This window comes from Electrona antarctica (genome assembly GCF_951216825.1).
Source record: "Electrona antarctica genome assembly, chromosome: 17".
NCBI lineage: Eukaryota > Metazoa > Chordata > Actinopteri > Myctophiformes > Myctophidae > Electrona > Electrona antarctica.
Genome location: NC_136798.1, coordinates 12,630,547 through 12,648,995, shown reverse-complemented (window position 1 = coordinate 12,648,995; position 18,449 = coordinate 12,630,547). Strand labels below are relative to the sequence as shown.

At 42.6% G+C, this 18,449-nt stretch overlaps 3 protein-coding genes across 5 annotated transcripts in view; 2 read left to right on the top strand and 1 right to left on the bottom strand.

Annotated features, from left to right (window-relative positions):
- LOC306941316 (rho GTPase-activating protein 18-like) overlaps window positions 1-4,622 on the top strand; it is an 88,168-nt gene extending 83,546 nt beyond the window's left edge. The window contains exons 17-18 of the mRNA XM_079526717.1: window positions 40-95; window positions 1,502-4,622. Of these exons, the coding sequence (XP_079382843.1) occupies window positions 40-95; window positions 1,502-1,593 (148 nt within the window). The 3' untranslated portion in view covers window positions 1,594-4,622. The remainder of the gene's footprint in view (window positions 1-39; window positions 96-1,501) is intronic.
- Window positions 4,623-5,462: 840 nt separating this feature from the next.
- On the bottom strand, window positions 5,463-17,164 carry LOC306941326 (inactive peptidyl-prolyl cis-trans isomerase FKBP6-like). Of its 3 annotated transcripts, none has more exons than XM_079526739.1 (9): window positions 16,997-17,164; window positions 15,332-15,416; window positions 13,639-13,728; window positions 11,681-11,883; window positions 9,999-10,118; window positions 9,270-9,461; window positions 6,832-6,941; window positions 6,495-6,590; window positions 5,463-5,912 (listed from the first exon to the last, which is right to left on the bottom strand). In XM_079526739.1, exons 1-8 carry the CDS (start codon window positions 17,048-17,050, stop codon window positions 6,497-6,499), a joined length of 948 nt encoding a protein of 315 aa, XP_079382865.1. In that variant the 5' UTR covers window positions 17,051-17,164; the 3' UTR covers window positions 5,463-5,912; window positions 6,495-6,496. The 3 variants fall into 3 exon arrangements, with proteins under 3 accessions (XP_079382865.1, XP_079382866.1, XP_079382864.1); XM_079526740.1 differs by lacking the exon at window positions 16,997-17,164 and adding an exon at window positions 16,327-16,392 and having other exon boundaries at window positions 15,299-15,416; XM_079526738.1 differs by having other exon boundaries at window positions 5,464-5,912; window positions 15,299-15,416.
- LOC306940653 (nesprin-1-like) overlaps window positions 16,527-18,449 on the top strand; it is a gene marked incomplete at its 3' end in the record, with an annotated part of 53,295 nt that continues 51,372 nt past the window's right edge. The window contains exon 1 of the mRNA XM_079525759.1: window positions 16,527-16,576. The remainder of the gene's footprint in view (window positions 16,577-18,449) is intronic.

Here is an 18,449-nt window from a genome sequence, read left to right as displayed (position 1 = left end):
TTGTAAAGCTGTCCGTGTGCGTTTCTCTCTGCCCTTCAGTTCAGCGCTGCTGAAGAGAGAAGAGCTGTGCCTCTTTGAGATCGGTGGAAACATCAGTGAGTGTCTCTTTCCTCCAGTAAACGGCAAAACATCTTTATAGTAGAGCTCTTCACGGGTCCAAAAAAATGGTTCCGAAATCCGAAATTAATCTGTGACATGTTACCGATTCCGACCCGTTCCGAAAATATTTTAAAATAGTTAAACCAGCGGACAGAGAAAAAGAGTATATAGCCTCAGTCAGACTGGCACACAATCACACACAGAATGAATATTTTATTAACATTTGCAAAAACAACAAAAAAGCACAGACAGTTCACACACACAGTAGCCTACGGGTCTTCTCGGATCCACTCGGATATTACACATAATGATTGACAGACCTGAGTTCCGAGGGGGATACGTCCGATTCCGACCCGGTCCGAGTGAATATGATAAAACACGACTCCGGACCCGAGCGGGTTTCGGGTCCATTCGGGTAATTTCGGAGTCGGGGATCCGGTGAAGAGCTCTACTTATTACAAATATTTTATCGTGATAAAAAACAAACAAAATAAAAACATTTTAATTCATCGTGGAGATTGTCCTCCGTCATACACAGGGATCAGAGCTGCATATTCATACTTTGTCAAACGGACCTGTAAGGTCTTGGGGGGCCATATCGTGCACACATCACATTACCCCATATAATGTGCTATTTGAACTAGTATTTTATGTCTTTTGTATGATTTTCAAAATATTTAAAATGCCTAAAAGGTTTAGGGGTACGGTGGCGCGAGACAGGGCCTTTGGCTATTTTTTTCATTTTTTAACTAAGCATTTTGATTACATTAATCGCAATTATTGTCGTTTATAATCGTGACATAATTTTCACGTCATCCCATCCCTAAGCCTCCAGTTTGTTGTCACACAAAATAGTCCAATCTACAAGCTCTCAATGCGTTGCAGACACACAAGTGGTCCAACTACCATTAGGTTCAGAACATACATATTCATATTCATATGAAAGCAATGGTTAAAGCCTCAATCCTTCGCTTGGTTTTGGCAGTATGTAGAACAGAAAACAATATTACAAAAAAGAAAAACACCATTCATTTACATATTGTGTTAATTGTGTAGGAAACGGCGCTAGTGTAGGGGCCTCCTTTCATTCACAAATCGTGACTTGGGCATACTTTTTTTTTGTTCCATGTCATGTGATTTGACTTTAACCCATGAACATGTCATGACTGCTGCTGGGTAAATGCCGCTCCTTGCACAACTTCATGGCAGTGAACGGTTGGATTTGGAAAAGACTGAGATCTCCGTTCATGGCAGTCGGTGTGTTTACCAAGGGCTACAACTTCAAACTCAATAAAAAATGGCTCCCGCTCCCCACACCACTCCCCCACTGTACTCTGCTCGTATGCTCTGTAAACGCTCCGTAACCTTTCTCTCTTTCTCCCTCTGCTCTCTCCCTCCTCAGAGGAGAGATGTCTGAACGAGGAGACCTACATGAAAGACCTCCAGCAGGTCAACCCCGCGGCAGAGTGGGTCATCAAAGCTGTCCAGCGATGAGACGAGCCTGTCTTCCTTTGGTCTGCCTGCCAGACGCCTGCACACTGCACCAGGTGCTGTGCTAACGACGTCCACCCACTAACTGACCCTGACCCTGCACCCTAAATGACTTGGGAGAACTATTTTTTTTCTTCCTTTTTTTTAATCATTATTACCTTTTCTATTATTAAAAATTAAAAGTTAAAAGATTTCGATATACAATAAAAACGGGGGGGGGGGGGGGGGGAGAGTTTCCCTCTCTTAGAAACAAAAAGTAACATTTTGGTAGTGGACCTACAAGCTGTTTGCCAACCACCGTTGAGACAGAGAGAGAGATTTTGTGGACTGTGAAGTTGTATTTTTGAAGTCCGCCTATTATCTACAAGAAGTTTAATATTTATTGCCGCTTGTCTAGACGCTGGTGGGAAGAGAACAGAAGAAAGGCTGGATAAAAAAATAGAAAACAAACATTTGGTAAGGGGGGGTGAGTCGTACACCTCCACACCACCCCCCCCCCCCCCCCCCCCCCCCCCCTCTCCAAATGTCAATCCTGGTGCCGCTGCTACACAGCGTCCCCAGCTGGACGCGACACTCCACTACGTCATTGTTGACTAAATCATTGTCATGCGGTACTGCGCCTTTCGCCCTGGTTCCAGGAAGTCTTTTCGACAGTTTCAGTTCTAGCTTACGGTCTTCAGCCGCCTTGCCTCGTGCATTCTGTGTATTCCGTCAGTGGCTCTCAAACCTTTTCATGTCAAGGGGACCTCCAAAATGTAGGTGTATTTGGTCGCGCACCAAGAAAATTGAGACGTACTGGAAGGTTCCTGGGCCCCCCTTTGAGAACCACTGGTCTCCACACACCGGGCGCGAATCGGATGCGAATTCGGATTTTTAGCGGCGTTTCTCCATACACATTACCATATTTTCATGGCCCTTTGTCATAGATGCTTACTCATCATTTCAATTGATAGAAGACATCCTGAAATATGGGTGGATCATTAGATTTTACTGCCATCTCATTTTGCCTTGCTTCCAGGACAACTTAAGCAAAAAGTGGTTCATCGTCCCCCGTTCTCCCCTATCTCCGACATGTTTGTGCCAGCATGGGTGATTAGATTTAGTTCTTGATCGCCTCTTGTCTTGATTGGGGGGGAGGGGGGGGGAGAACACTGCCTGAGGAGAGGAGAGAATCTGAAAACCAGTGGTCCAGACAAAGTGGGTGGGTGGGTTGAAAAGGGAAGGAAAAATGTAAAAAAAAAAAGAAAATGTCATAAAACGTCACCACCGTCCAAATGTTTCAAGCAAAGATTTTCCGAAACGGGGATAATTGGCAGGTCTACGATCTCGACGCATTGCGATTTGACGTGCTGGGCTTGTACATCTATTTTTTTTCTTTTATTTCTTTTTTGTTTTGCCACAGTTCACGGCCAGAGGTTGTGTATGTTTGAGGGTCCTTAGCTTGGCATGGGGATAGAAGGTTTGCTGTTTACCCATGGCTGTATCAGACCACTGTTCAGGAGTCTTGTGAGAACTCTTAATACAATATTAATAATATGTTTTGCACTACAATACAATATGACGTTATTGTGACTTAACTACCTGTAGATCTGTTATTACTGGTGAAGAGATTTGGTGTGATATTATATGGAGGCTTATGTAATTCCATGAAAAATGATGGTTGTTGACCACAGCTGAAATCACATCTCGTGACACAGTAACATGTAACAGATGAACGAAAGCATGAGTCACATATTCCATTATATAGCCTGCACCATTGGGTGACTTGCAAGCGATATTTGCAACAACAACAAACAAAATACACAGAGTACTGGGATATCTTTCTGTATTTTTGCACATTTCTAATACACTCTTCGACATGCTAATTATTCTATCTAGATTAACAGTATTTAACCAGGTCAAAAGCACTTCGAACCTGAGGACAGAATAGTCATGACTTCTGGCCTCATTTATGATAAATAAAGGAATAGCTGTATGATTTCTGCAGCCTACTTTCCGGGGGAGAAATGGGCTCTATGCACAGCAGAAAGAAAGAAAGAAATTGGGCCTCTTCTTCCTTCACGGGTCTTACCATCTACCACCATGCACCGGACCAGCCTCTCCAGACCACAAATGCAGCAAAATAATGCAAATGCCCCCTTCTCCATGCCAGCAGCACGAGAATTGCCTCTTTTCAAACTCTCCTGAACTTCAACGCGACATTCTTGCGTTGAAAGAATTTGTAAAACACATCATTTTAGCGCCATTTTAACACATTCAAATAAGCCGATAACATAATGTGAACATCTGCATATTAACCACTATTCACAAGATGTCTCGTTTTGGCTCCTGTGAAATCTCATTAAATAATATGCATTTCTACGTCTTTGTTTCTTTCTGATTTTTGCAAAGTCTTGGCAGCCATTTTGCAAGCGAGTATAATTCCACTCGCGATTAATGTTAAACAGTAGTCTGTGCTCTCTGAAACGGTATTATGTACGACGACGTGTGACTGAAGAGTCTTAATCGGTATACCTGTATAAGCTCCAAAAGTGTCCTGTACATGTATACATCCAGTTTTCTTTTTTATTTTGTATGTAATATACGGACCAAAGGTTTTCTTTATATGTATGTTGTTTGTTTGTTTTTTTTTGTACCATCAATGCGTCATCATCGCCTTCATCGTCACATCTTCTTATTCCTGTGTGGAGGCTTAAATATGGACTTTATAAACCACTGGAAACCCTGGCACTCACCCAATTCCGTGGCCAAACATCTGCCCGAAAATGTAGCCGATCTACAAGCTGGTGAGCTTATAATCGTCGTAGATCGTCTAGTTTCAGCGAGGATATTTGGTGCCTAGATAGTATAGAGCTGTGTACACCAAACTGCATTTCTTTTTATTTGATTTTTATTTTGTGCTGACTCTTGTTGCTTATTGCTATGTACTGTATTGTCATGACTGTGAATATGCCCCCCCCCAAAAAAAAGGAAATCTTTACCTGCCCTTATTACTGCTTATGAAATGACCACTAGAACTGCCTGTAAATAAACATGGGACTATTGAATATCAGGATTCATGTACGGCAACTTTATTACTCAATAAGTACTCAATCATTAAGCTCGATTCAATCGGTAAAGCTGCAATTGTGAGGTTATTGAGTTAATGGTCTATTCCGGCCGCGACACGTTTTAAGCTTGTAGATTGGCTTTTTTGATACAACAGTAATATGCAATGTGGCCCTCTGGAGTGAGTGTGGAACTATAGTGGTAAATGGTGCATTTATATAGCGCCTTTATCCAAGGCGCTTTACATAGATTGTGCATTACATTCACCCATTCACACACACATTCATAGTCACCATAATCATCAGATCACACACACAACCTCTTGGGATTCCCTCTACACTTATTTTTAAAAGCTTCTCCCCAATTACAACACAGTAAATCCCGTCAGTGTTCATGTTAACCGAGTGTACGAATGGAACCAAATGAGTGTACACTCAAGAGTTACAAATGGATGAATTAACACCGAGAATTTTACCGTGAATTTTGACAATACTATGCGTTGAGAACGGTACAACCTCCACACCGATTTGTTTTCTGTAATTATTTACAATACACCACAATAAATGAGTACCACAGACGAAAAATAGTCTAAGTCCAAATTTCATTCTGACGCCTCCACGGAAAGGCCTCGTTGTCCTGACCCCTTATCCATCATTTATACATTATGGATAAATAGTGTGGACTTGAGACTGTTTTTCGTCTGTGGCATTCAATTTGTGTGTTGTGAATTATTATGAACATCTAATAACATACTATATTATTTTCTAGCAAAGTAAAAATGTATCAGCATTGACAAACGGTATTCGATTAACAAAACGTCAGGCTCCATGAAAACTGTTTAATATTAACATGAAAACACAGCATGGAAGGGAGAAAAAAGCAAAACACACACATTGGCACAAGAATGTGATGAAATCGCCACTCAAAACAATATACAGTACATGCCTCGCCACTTGGAACAGACGGCAATTCTTTTTTTTTCTTCAAACAAAACAATCTCAAAATAGATTTCGCTGGGTAGGTGGGTTTGTGAGGGGGGGGGAAAGGAGCACAATAAAGAAAACAATTCAAGTAAATGTAAAAAGTATACATGTACAGTATACGCGCCCCCCCTTTGTAAACATTTGCATAGCGTTAAATGGAAGCTAACCCAGTGTTGGAGCAACAGGCTCAATGGACAACTTCAACAATGAGCGAACATAAAGACATCATTATTGTTGCAGGATATTGATGCATTCCTGGTGTGTGCCATTGATCGGACTACTCTTCATCATCTGCAACACATAATAGCAATATTTAACACAATATAAACATAAGAGTTTCAGAAAACTGTTAGGATTTAGAAGACATTTTGTAGAATTCGGGCCTACGGTCTTAGGCCTCACTCACACGGTCGCAACAGATTGCTGTATGCTTGTTGTATACAAAGGGTGTGACACAGCTTGCCCCAATGCATTTCCAATGGGAGTCGCATGGTTTGACACAACATTTGTGTTGTATGAGGGGGAGGGGCGCAGTCGAAACACAGCCGAAAGCCATACAACAGCTTGTAGTCCAAAATGTGGACTACAAACCATGTGCCTTCCATTGGAAATGCATTGGGGCGGCCATGACACTCACAACATTCATACAACAAGCATGCATCAATGTTGTAAAGGTCTGAGTGAGGCCTTAATGGGTTTAAAGGTGGTTGCACACTGGACGCGTTTTTCGGAAAACCGATGGAGAAATCCGAAAAAAACGCGCTGTCAGCAGGGACCTTAAGACTCATTGAAAATAGTACGGTCTGTGAGTGTACCAATGGAACCAAATGGACCCATAAGGGTCCATAATGTGAAGACCCGTTTGTAACTCACCGTTACATCCTCTTCTCTGGGCCAGGGTCTACCCGGCAGCTTTTGAACATCTTCATGCAGAGAGACTTCTGCTGCTCCAGGCCTTCTTGGTAGTGCCTGAAGCAAGGTTATAATAGTTAACTAAAACTAACTAAAAAACGAAAACTAGAATTAAAAAAACATTTTAGTTAACTGAAACTAAATAAAAAATTAAAATAAATTAAAAACGATAACTAAACTGAAACTGTATTGTGTGTTCACAAAACTAACTGAAATTATAGAAAAAATACCCTTAGTTATAGTTTTAGTTTTAGAATCGTCCTCAAGTCTAAATGGGTTAAATAAAAATCTTACGTACGTGGCCACTCTCCTGAGGAGCTCGTTGATGTCGACGTCAAACGGCTTCACCTTCTGTGCCTTGATGAGGTGCTCGTAAGCACCCTCGTAGTCCTGGAGCTCCATGCAGGCCTGCAGCAGGAGAAACCATGTCAGTCACAATGAAGCCATGTGGTTTCCCAAACTTTTTCCATGTCAAGGACCCCCAAATTGAGACCAATTAGCCCGTGGAACCCCCATTTGAAAAGATATGCCTGCAGGGACCCTCGTAAGAGAAGATTTTGTTACGGCTCTAGCAGTGATTCTCAACCCGCTTAATTTCAAGGACCCCCAAAGTTTGACATGCATATAAGGCTACAGATTTAATGGCATTTCTATCTCTGGGACCCCAATTTATATTGTAGAATTATGTTAATTTAACTCTGAGAGTGTTCCAAATGCGGTGAACCAAATGGACCCTAACGGGTCAATATGGTTCAAAACGCATCGCACTGCGACGTGTGGAAATATAGTGGCCCTCTGGAGTGAGTGTGGAAATATAGTGGCCCTCTGGAGTAAGTGTGGAACTATAGTGGCCCTCTGGAGTGAGCGTGGAACTATAGTGGCCCTCTGGAGTGAGCGTGGAACTATAGTGGCCCTCTGGAGTGAGCGTGGAACTATAGTGGCCCTTTGGAGTGAGCGTGGAACTATAGTGGCCCTCTGGAGTGAGTGTGGAACTATAGTGGCCCTTTGGAGTGAGCGTGGAACTATAGTGGCCCTCTGGAGTGAGTGTGGAACTATAGTGGCCCTCTGGAGTGAGTGTGGAACTATAGTGGCCCTCTGGAGTGAGTGTGGAACTATAGTGGCCCTCTGGAGTGAGTGTGGAACTATAGTGGCCCTTGATTTCGTAAAACTAAGACGAAAAATGTTCGTCGACTACCTTTTTCCACTGACTATTGGAAACTAAATGAAAACTAAGCTATGACGACTAAAACTAAATATACTGACAATTTCGTCAACAAATAAAAACTAGACTAAAATGTTAGGAAGGGACTAGTGGACAAGAGATCCAGTATAAGTCATTTTACATTTGGCTGCATGCTGAAAATAGCCTATCTACAAGCTCGCGTTGTGAGCTTGTAAATCAGCCATAAGACGGCATCAAGGCCCGACAAAATAATTTCTAGTCGACTAAATCGACAGTAGATTTAGTAGACTAAAATCTCATGACCATTAGTCGACTAAAACTAAACCAACACTAACACATTCCGGGTGACTAAAATGTGACTAGAACTAAGTGAAAACTAATCAAGAGACTAAAATAGAAATTTGCCGCCAAAAACAACATTTGCTCCATCGTCAAAGTTGCCCAACCCCTAGCTCTGGTCCATAGCCTTCTACTGCTTCTACGATTCTGCCCTGCAGTATAAGGCTATGGGACTTTCAGTTTTAAATCTCAAATCGAAATCAGACCAGCCTCTCCTCTTTAGCGTATTTTAAAAGAACGTTTTTGCTACTCACCAAAACAAAGGCGGGTTGTGTCATTAGAAAGCCTACTTTCCTTAGTGGACGCACTCTGAGCCCCGGTACTTTTTGGCCAGAAAGGGATCTTTTTTCACCGGAGGAAAAATATTCTCTATGAGGCAGTTCATTACAGTATTTTTTTTCCGGTGGAAACAAAATCCCTCTTTGGCCAAAAAGTACCGTTTATACGTGTGATGGGGTCTCAGAGTGCGTCCACTAAGGAAAGTAGGCTTTCTAATGACACAACCAGTCTTTGTTTTGGTGAGTAGCAAAAACGTTCTTTTAACCGTTTCCGTACATAGGACGTGTCAGCACGTCCTAGGGAATGGAACTGGGAGTTGCCTACGACGTGTGAGGACGTCCTAGCGCATCCTCAATGATATGGGGCGAGATAAGAATATTCTGAATTTTTGCCTTTTTTTTATTTGTCAGTACGCCTCTCGGCTACCGTATGCTCCGCTCTGTCCCCATGTTAGCTTATCATTGAGTTAGCCGTTAGCGCGGCGGAAAGAATGACTCCTCTCTCCTAATCCAGGGGGCTTTCCGTGGTGTTGAACGGATCGATATACTGGCGCTTCATTTCTGCTCCTCATCCGTCTCTCCCGCAAAATATAAACGCTTTTTGGATCATATATCGTATAAACTAAAATGATCGCAATGTAAGCTAGAAATGTAAAGTGAACTGGTTTTAGTAGATTGTTTCCGGGTCATGGCTTTCCGAGTAAAAGCGGCCATGTTGTTCTGGCACCCCAGAGCTCCTATTTTGAAGGACTTCCGGCACTGATTGTATTAAAATACGCTAAAGAGGAGAGGCTGGTCTGATTTCGATTTGAGATTTAAAACTGAAAGTCCCATAGCCTTATACTGCAGGGCAGAATCGTAGAAGCAGTAGAAGGCTATGGACCAGAGCTACCCAACCCCCCTGACCGTGGAACGGGCATGAGCGTGTCTGACGACCTGTGCACAGCGGTAGAGGGCCTTGGCGCTGTCGGGGTTGATCTCCAGGGCCCTGGTGCTGTACTTCAGGGCTTTCTTGGGACTGGCCAGCCGGAGCTCCGTCAGCGCCAGGTTGGTGTAGACGGGAAGCAGCGCCTTGCGGACGTCCTGCGCGTCGCTCGCCGCGTCCCTGTGCAGCAGGATCTTCAGCGCCTGTCCAGTTAGTGTCAGTAGCAGGAGAGAAGAGGGGGGGGGGGGGGGTCATCGACATGTCTGTACCGTATGTATACGCGGAGAAAATGTGTACGTGGCCAAGACTTGGTCTTGTCCACGGTAGGCGTTAACCCAATTTTGACCTGAGATCAGATTCTAAAAATGTCTTCTACATCCTGGCAGTTTTCTGAAAAAGCTATGTTTCTATGTCAGTGGTTCTTCGATAGCAGACCTACAAGCTCGTAGCGCGCCACTCGGTGGCACGCTATGAGCTTGTAGATCTGAGCTTGTAGGTTTTTTAAGTTTTCTTTAAGTTTTATTTTAAAGTTTTTTCTTTTTAAGTTTTGTTTTAAGTTAAGTTTTGTGTGTGTGTGTGTGTGTGTGTGTGTGTGTGTGTGTGTGTGTGTGTTTTGTGTGGGATACAGCTGCGCCCTCTGGTGGCGGGCCCGTGGTGTTACAGCGTGACACACAGACACACAGACAGTTTAGGCCAGCTTCTATAGTTAGTGCTCACTGCGTTCACAAAGATAGACGCACCTGTTTGTAATCATCTTTGGCGCTGTCGTAATGGTTGCGCGTGTAACTGCGGTTGCCGCAGTTGCGCACCGTGTCCACGACAGCGAGGACCGCGGACAGAGGGACGTCTTTCTGCTCCTCCTGACAGGGGGAAGACAGGTGCAGTAATCAGTGAAGAGCAGTGGTGGGGGGAAAAGCGCTCACATTTTGTACTTAGCCCCATTTAGGCCTGAAAAAAACGTTTGCTCTGAAAGAACATATATTCAAAGATTTGTGCCGCATTTTTAAGTTTTTTTTCAAAAAATAGCAGACCTACAAGCTCGTAGCACGCCACTCGGTGGCGCGCTATGAGCTTGTAGATCTGCTATTTTTCAATAGCTAAAGTATAACATAATGCTTAGTTAAAACACCAAAAGGGGTTCCCGTCCAGAATGGGTTAAGTAAAAGTATCAATACTGCAATGTAGAACGTATCAAAAATGACTTGAGCATAAAAGCATAAAAGTTTTGGTATCAAAATGTGCTTAAAAGTACCAAAAGTAGGAAGTACTCGCGCATTATTATTTTCAAATGTTTCAGAAGATTTCGAAAAGAGCCGATCTACAAGGGTCAAAGCTTTAAAATAACGGTTAAAGTGGCTTAACCCATTTTGGGGCGGGAACCCCTTTTGGGGTTAGCGTTACGTTATGCTTTAGCTATTGAAAAATAGCAGATCTACAAGCTCATAGCGCGCCACCGAGTGGCGCGCTATGAGCTTGTAGGTCTGCTATTTTTGAAAAATCGAAGAACGACTGACATAGAAACATAGCTTTTTTCAGAAAACTGTCAGGATGTAGAAGACATTTTTAGAATCTGATCTCAGGTCAAAATGGGTTAAAAGCTATAAGGTGACACAGATGCGTCCTCGGGTCTAAATGGGTTCATTTCAAACATCCTTTTGGACAGTGAAAGGCAGCCCGGGCCGGCCCCAAAGCCTCCCTAGTCCCTCAAAGGCAGCCCGGGCCGGCCCCAAAGCCTCCCTAGTCCCTCATAACCATTTTGACCTGACGTCAAAAAAATAAAAAAAAATGTCTTCTAAATCCTGAAAGTTATCTGAAATACCCATGTTTCTATATCAGTGGTGCTCAATATTTCACGTCAAGGACCCCCAAAATTATATGAAATTGGCCGCACTCGGTGCCGCGCTACGAGCTCTGCTATTTTTCCTATAGCTAAAGTATAGAGCGTTGCAGTCCCGCCCCCTACCAGGGCCCAGGAAATGATTCTCCGTTAATTTTCCTCATAGACTTTTCAAAATGTATTTATTTAAAGACCTTTTAAGCGTCGTACAAAGCCAACTCTTGTCGTGGCAAATCATGACAACAAACACCATTTTTGGGCCAAAAAAATAATTAGAAAGAAGAAGAAAAACGGCAGGTTACAACACTTTTTTTGTTGTTTTTCTTCTTTGTAATTATTTGTTTGGTCCAAAATATTGTGTTTATTGTCATGATTTGTCACGACTCGAGTTGGCTTTGTCCGCGGCGTAACCATCTTTAAATGAATACTTTTTAAAATGTCTATGGGAAAAATGCATTGGGAATCATTTCCTGGGCCTGGCGTCGTCATGGCAGGGGGCGGGACTGCGACGCTCTATAACATAACGCTTTAAAACACCCAAAAAGGGGTTTCCCGCCGCCCCAAAAATGGGTTACATAATAATACCAGGGTCAGATCCATGAAGTCGTCCACGGCCGTCATGTCCAGGAAGTCGTGGAGCTCCACCTCGAAGAGGACGCGCGCGGCGGGGGGGATGATGGGCGGGCAGCCCATGGGCCCGTACGCGTACTCCGGCGTGAGGAGGAAGCGGGAGAACTCGCCCTTCTTCATGGTCATCAGGCCCAGGTCCAGGCCTCGCAGGGTCACGTCTGTGTGTGTGTGTGTGGGGGTGGGTGGGAGCAGCAGGGGGGTTTGATTTCGGTCGACTCAAAACTAAGACGAGAAATGTTCGTCGACTACCTTTTTCCACTGACGAAAATGGAAACATTCAGGCCTGACGTCGAAATAAAAAAAAAAGGTTTTCTAAATCATGACAATTTTCTGAAAGATTTGAGGCACATTTTAACGATTTTTCAAAAATAGCAGATCTACAAGTTCATAGCGCGCCACTCGGTGGCGCGCTATGAGCTTGTAGATCTGCTATTTTTCAATAGCTAAAGTATAACAGAATGCTTGAAACACCAAAAGGGGTTCCCGCCCTAAATGGGTTAAATAAAAACCTAAGCTATGATGACTAAAACCGAGACTAAATATACTGACAGTTTTGTTGACAAATAAAAACTAGACTAAAATGTTACGAAGGGACTAGTGGACAAGATATCCAGTATACGTCATTTTACAATTAGTTGCATGCTGAAAATAGATGATCTACAAGCTCACAGCGCCCTGCAACGCGTTGTGTGCTTGTAGATCGGCTATTTTCGGCAAGTGAAAAAAACATTAGGATGGCATCAAGGCCCACCAAAATACATTTTGTTCGACTAAATTAACTGTAGATTTAGTCGACTAAAATCTTATGATATTTAGTCGACTAAAACTAGACATTCCAGGTGACTAAAATGTGACTAAAACTAAATAAACTATTCAAGAGACATTTAGCTGAGGACCACCTGGAACCCCCTCAAGGACCCCCAGGGGTCCCCGGCCCCTACACGTTGGGAACCAGTCCAGATCAGTGCTTTTCAAACAGTTCCAGGTGGTCCCCATGCTAATCGATGGAGAGTTGGTAACCAAATGGACCCTTATAGATCTCTAACTCTTGAGAGCGTGAAACCATTTGGTTTCATTTTACGCTCTCAAGAGTTAAATTATTGTTAAACATCTGCATTACTTAATGTACAAGAAGTCTACACAATCAGAGAATGTAGAAGAATTGTTATTTGATCAATTTGCCTGTTATCTCTCCTAATTGTGCAGAGCCCGGGTTGTGTCCAGTAGCTCCAACACAGCCTCACTTGTGCTTTCTTTCTTTGATCCCCCCCCCTCTACCACAAATGTTAAAGGAGAATCCCATACTAGAAGGCTTACTTACCTTTATTTGTAGTTGTTACGTCCCCACCAAAGAGGTCCAGGTGTTATTTTGTGCAAAAGCGCATTATTGGCTATTTCCCCTACCATAAGCCCTCATTGAATTGCATTGAATTGAATGGGGCTATGGGGTGTTGTGCTAATTCGCTTATTTCCATTGCTCAATTTGTTTTTGTATATATCATCTTTTCATAATGTAAATAGTATCCCATTACTTATTCCGATGGAAATAAGCGAATTAGCATAAGGGGATCTACCCAATAATGCACTTTTGCACAAAATAACACCTGGACCTCTTTGTTGGGGACGTAACAACTACAAATAAAGGTAAGAAAGCCTTCTAGCATGGAATTCTCCTTTAGGAATGTGATGTTGTTTATAAAGAAGATGCTTGGTGCATTGCTGACCTGGGATCCTAGTTTGTGCCAGACACTACTTTATTCTCTCTGCACTCTATTTAGATGACTATTCACATTGTTTATTGACCAGCGCTCATGCCTTCCTTACTGCTTAGAAGTCGCCCTGAGCGTCTGCTAAATGCCTAAAGTGTGTAAACAAGTATTTGGAAATGACAAAAGGCGTCATACGTAACTGACCTTTCCCCAACTTCATCATTCGAGGGTGCTGATGATTGACGTTGCTGACAAAAGGTTGATCTGAATATTCCTGGAAACCTGAGAACTTGGCTGTGGAGACAGTAAGGACAGACAGCTAGGGTTCAGAATGAGCTATCGTAAAGAAGTTAAGGCCCGTCACAACTTTTACATTTAATCACCGGATTGCAATATTTTAAGCTACATCAATCGCAAGTATTGTTGCACAATCGTTAGAATCGCTTTGCCACAGACAATGCCTAAATTGCCTATGGGCAGTCAACAGGCTTTTTTGTTCAAAGTGGGACATTTGGTATATCGTTTTCTTTTTTTATTGGCAAAAATATTGTCTATATACATGCGTTCATGAATTCACCTGCTGACCGGCTGTCATCATTGAGAAAATTATTGTATAGGGGGTTATGTGACCATACCATTAACAACCTATATAAGGCAACATTTTCAAGCCCATTTTCAAGCTGTTTTAACTTTTTTTAAGCCCAACAAGTTTTGTTTTTTTCAAAACTAACCTATTTTGCAATCCCCTAGTTTGACACGTCACATGCTACCTAACGCATAATGAAAGTTTGAAAATGTTGCCTTATATAGGTTGTTAACCCATTCTAGGCGGGAACCCCTTTTGGTGATTTAAACATTATGTTATAATTTAGCTATTGAAAAATAGCAGATCTACAAGCTCATAGCGCGCCACCGAGTGGCGCGCTATGAGCTTGTAAGTTTTTTTTTTATCGTGAAAATGTGGCACAAACCTTTGAATATATATTCTTTCAGAGCGAACGTTTTTAACTCAAATCTTTGTTTCTGGGAGGTCACTGGAACAACATATTTTCAGATGGGGGTCGGCAGCCAAATACAGATAATTCTGGGGGTCTTTGGTTGAGCACCAACCACTGACATAGAAACATGGGTTTTTCAGAAAACTGTCAGGATGTAGAAGACATTCGTAGAATCGAGTTCAGGTCGAAATGGGTTAATGGTATGGTCACATATAACCTCCTATAAAATAAATTGCTCAATGATGACAGGTGGATTCATGTACAGTATGTATATACGTAGACAATATTTTAGGCCAATAAAAATAAAAAATAAACTATATAACAAATGTCCCACTCCACGTGTGCGGCTGGACCGTACTGATGAGCCCTGTGCGGTGCACATACCTAGCCCCTCTCGGCACCCTACGGTAAAGTTTTCTGACTTCCTTATTGACATCCCATTGTACCGCCTCCCGCACAGACAGTGGCTAGCTGCGACAGAGCAGATCAGAGGCAGGAACGTAGGGACGCGCAGCTAGCCACTGTCGGTGCGGGAGGCGGTACAATGGGATGTCAATAAGGAAGTCAAGGAAGGAAGGAAGAGAGAATTTCAGAGCTGCCAAAACGGTCAAACAAAGATTAAAAATACTTCAATGGCTTCTGCGCCAAAGGAAAATTCTCTGACGTTTCCGTTGTCTCCTATAGCTCCTATATGCTTCTTTTGAAACATCTAACCCCCATCAAGAAAGCACAGCATGGACGCAACCGAGGTTATGTACAGCTGCGTCCTATTGTGGGGCTTACGAACTGGAGAGGGACCCTCCATGTAAAGTCATCCAAATGTCAGAAAACTTTACCGTAGGGTTCCGAGAGGGGCTAGCACATACCCAACACCGAGGCATTAGCGGGTGCAGGCGGACCTTGTCCAGACTGGATCACCTCCTTCAGTATCCCTCCGTCTCCGGTCACGTCCTCCATCTGCTGAGCCAGCCGGTCGAACGGAGTCTAAGCAAGAAAGAAAAAAAATCTGCCTTTTTTTATCTACTTTTTATCCCACGATTTTGCAACATTTTTTTCACCCAGTGTCAATTATCTAATGTAATCCTGGGCACTACACTTCCTCTGCTAACCTGCAGCGGACTGACCTCATGCTTCCTTCTATGCATGAGGAGTCCAAGCTGCTTCTATTTCACCTGACGGGGGAATTTCCCCGGCCGGACGTAGCGCGTGGAAGGAACACATTATTCCGACCAGTTTCTTTCCTCTCCATCAGGCTGGCCAGGGGGAGGCAGTTTAGAGACCAGGATTACTACATGTTTTTTGTGAGGGTACCTACCCTACTCTACACAGAAAGGCCCTTTCGCCAACCCCCGCCAAATTATATTCAGACTTCCACAGATAAATATTATGAAAATAGAAGATCTACAAGCTCACAACGCCTCGCTTGAAGATCGTCTAAATGATTTATAGTTATCTTCAGCAAAAGGAAACAACAACAATATTGTACAAGATCTATCTTTAATTTTAAAATCGGCTTTAATTCACTGTTGTCTCCAACAGACAGTAAAGGAATTCTGGACTGTTGGACAGACCATATCAGACCAAAATAAATAAATATACTAACTATAATTGCCTAACAATTAAGGTCTTAGGCTTAGATTGGGGTCTTACAGAGATCAAAAATAAAGAAATCTTACCAAACGGGAGTCCATGGCCTTATGCATATCAAATCAGGGCTTCTTGATATTAAAAGAAGAAAATATTACTGCTTTACTCAAGCCTCACCCTAGCCGCAATTTGCAACTCTAGATTTTTTTTACAATGGGATGAATCTAGAGTTGCAATACCCTCCATTGACTCCCCACTCATCATATTGCGTTTGCGATCTGCTGGTCTTAAACGACGTTAAACTCACCAACATTGCAGCTGTAGTCCAAGCTTGAATTATGCTCTTTCAATCCGCCGAGCTTGTTTTTCATAAAAATCCCCCGTAGACATGTTATGAGCTACTTTCTGTCCAAAATATTCCACAAGTGATATTCCTGCCGTAATATTCAACCTGCCGTAAAACAAGACGTGTGGGAGAGCGCTTGTTTAATAGAAGGCCGTGCGTGACGGGACGTCGCGCTGCGTCGGCCTCTTCTTTGGGTGTCTTACCTGCGCAGGTAAGATTCTATTAAACAAAACTACAGTATATAATAAAACTACATAAACGCCTATGAAAAAGCCCACAGCTTGACTAAATAGCCTATGTCTTTAAAAGTCGACCAACTTCCTTAATTACAAAATGCACGTATGCTCATGTGTATTTTACTCAAATTAACCTTTTCTGAATCGCACGTTAAACTTAATAGGGGAAGCCAGGCATGAAACAAGCTTACACTTTTTTGCAAGTAACCCATGTCGCCCGCCATCAAAAATAACACATTTTACAAGCTAAAAGCGCGTCGTAGAAAATGTTCTTTTTGGCCAACAATTGATCCACTGACTCGATAGTGTTTAATGACCATGTGTCGGTCATCACAGAACGACAGCGATCGACCAAAGCAAACGGGCGTCTGTAGTTAAAACTCGCCCAACGTTACCTGCATGCGTGTCCTGAAGCCATTGAGCGATGTCATCGCGTTTAGGATATTCATATTTGCAAACTACATATACAGTAATAACGTACAGTAGTTCGTTGTAAAGCAGGTGGTGGAATCACAACAACACAACCTGCAGCTGAGGAGGAGGAGGAAGCACTAGGGTCAGGGGTCAACAACACAGGTCAGGTGACCAACAGCATGACATCATGGGGTACCTGTCTGTCTGTCTGTCTGTCTGTCTGTCTGACTGACCGACCGACCGACCACATCTGGAAAGAATGTAGGAATTTGAATCATCAAAGATTAAATCAAATTCATACAGCCACATTTAACAGTGCACCAAATAGAAAGTCCTACTACACTACATAAAATAACAATAATAACACCACATTTTTTCTTCATATAAATAATCATCATCATCATCATCATCATCATCATCATCATCATCATCATCATAATTACAACAACAATTACTATAACAATTATTTTTGAGTGGTGTAAACCACTCCTACAACTGGCTTTGTTAGTTTGTCTGTCTGTCTGTTCGTACCAAACAATGAGCATGGTTGCTATGGTCACCCAGTTCACACGGGTGTGATTTCATTACGTCAGACATTACGTCAGACCACAGCTGATCAGTCTATATAAGACCTTACACCACTCAGTTCACACAGGTGTGATTTTTATTCACTTACGCCTAATTGAAACATTTTAATAACTTGTAGCAGCGTATAAAAATAATACCACGCTTTGTTTAATTCTTTTGAAACATCTTGTGGATACGTGGATATCTGAGCCTGTTCTGATTTCCAGCGTCTTTGTTGGTAAGCTCAGTCAGTCTTTCCACAGTGTCTGCCAGGTCAGTGGTGCCTGCATTGGACGTCTGGCCCTGTCTCACTTGGAGAAGTCCAGTAAAAACACTGAGTTTGATAAGATTGAAAGGCAACATGGCTGCTTTACAAGTGCCCTACAGTCAATTGTCAGACTAAGACTTGTCAGCTTAGGTTACAATGGGTAACAGCAAGGCTAGTATCTGTATATCATGCATTCTTTAGCTGCTACATTATTTTACACTGATCCACTGCCTGCTACTCTGTTCTGCAAGGTCATCAATGCAGGCTCTAGGAAGGATGTTAAGTGTTCATATTGGAATGCAGTTGAACAGAGGAGCTTTGTGGCCCACTTGCCCCCTCTACACTGCTGGTGCATGGCATATTCTTTTAAAAATATGATAAACCTGATCCTAACCGTACAATCAATGGCGACCTTATTGGTATTTTCCTAATGTTATAAATGTCCCAAAAGTATATTTGATACAACTTCTAGCTAATTGATTTTCAAGATTGCATCTTGATCAGAAAATGAGAACCCACCACTCAACACAGATGGACTGCTATGGCTTAAGCTAAGACTTCCTTGAATTGTTTTACCTAGCTTAAAACCCATCCAAAAG

Excerpts from the sequence above, each read along its gene's own strand:
- LOC306941326 (XM_079526738.1), bottom strand. The coding sequence starts at position 17,050 with ATGAATATCCTAAACGCGATGACATCGCTCAATGGCTTCAGGACACGC. Across the intron at positions 13,729-15,298 it reads CGCTAATGCCTCGGTGTTGG|CCAAGTTCTCAGGTTTCCAG; the intron begins GTATGTGCTAGC and ends CTGTCTCCACAG. Across the intron at positions 11,884-13,638 it reads AATGATGAAGTTGGGGAAAG|ACGTGACCCTGCGAGGCCTG; the intron begins GTCAGTTACGTA and ends ACACACACACAG.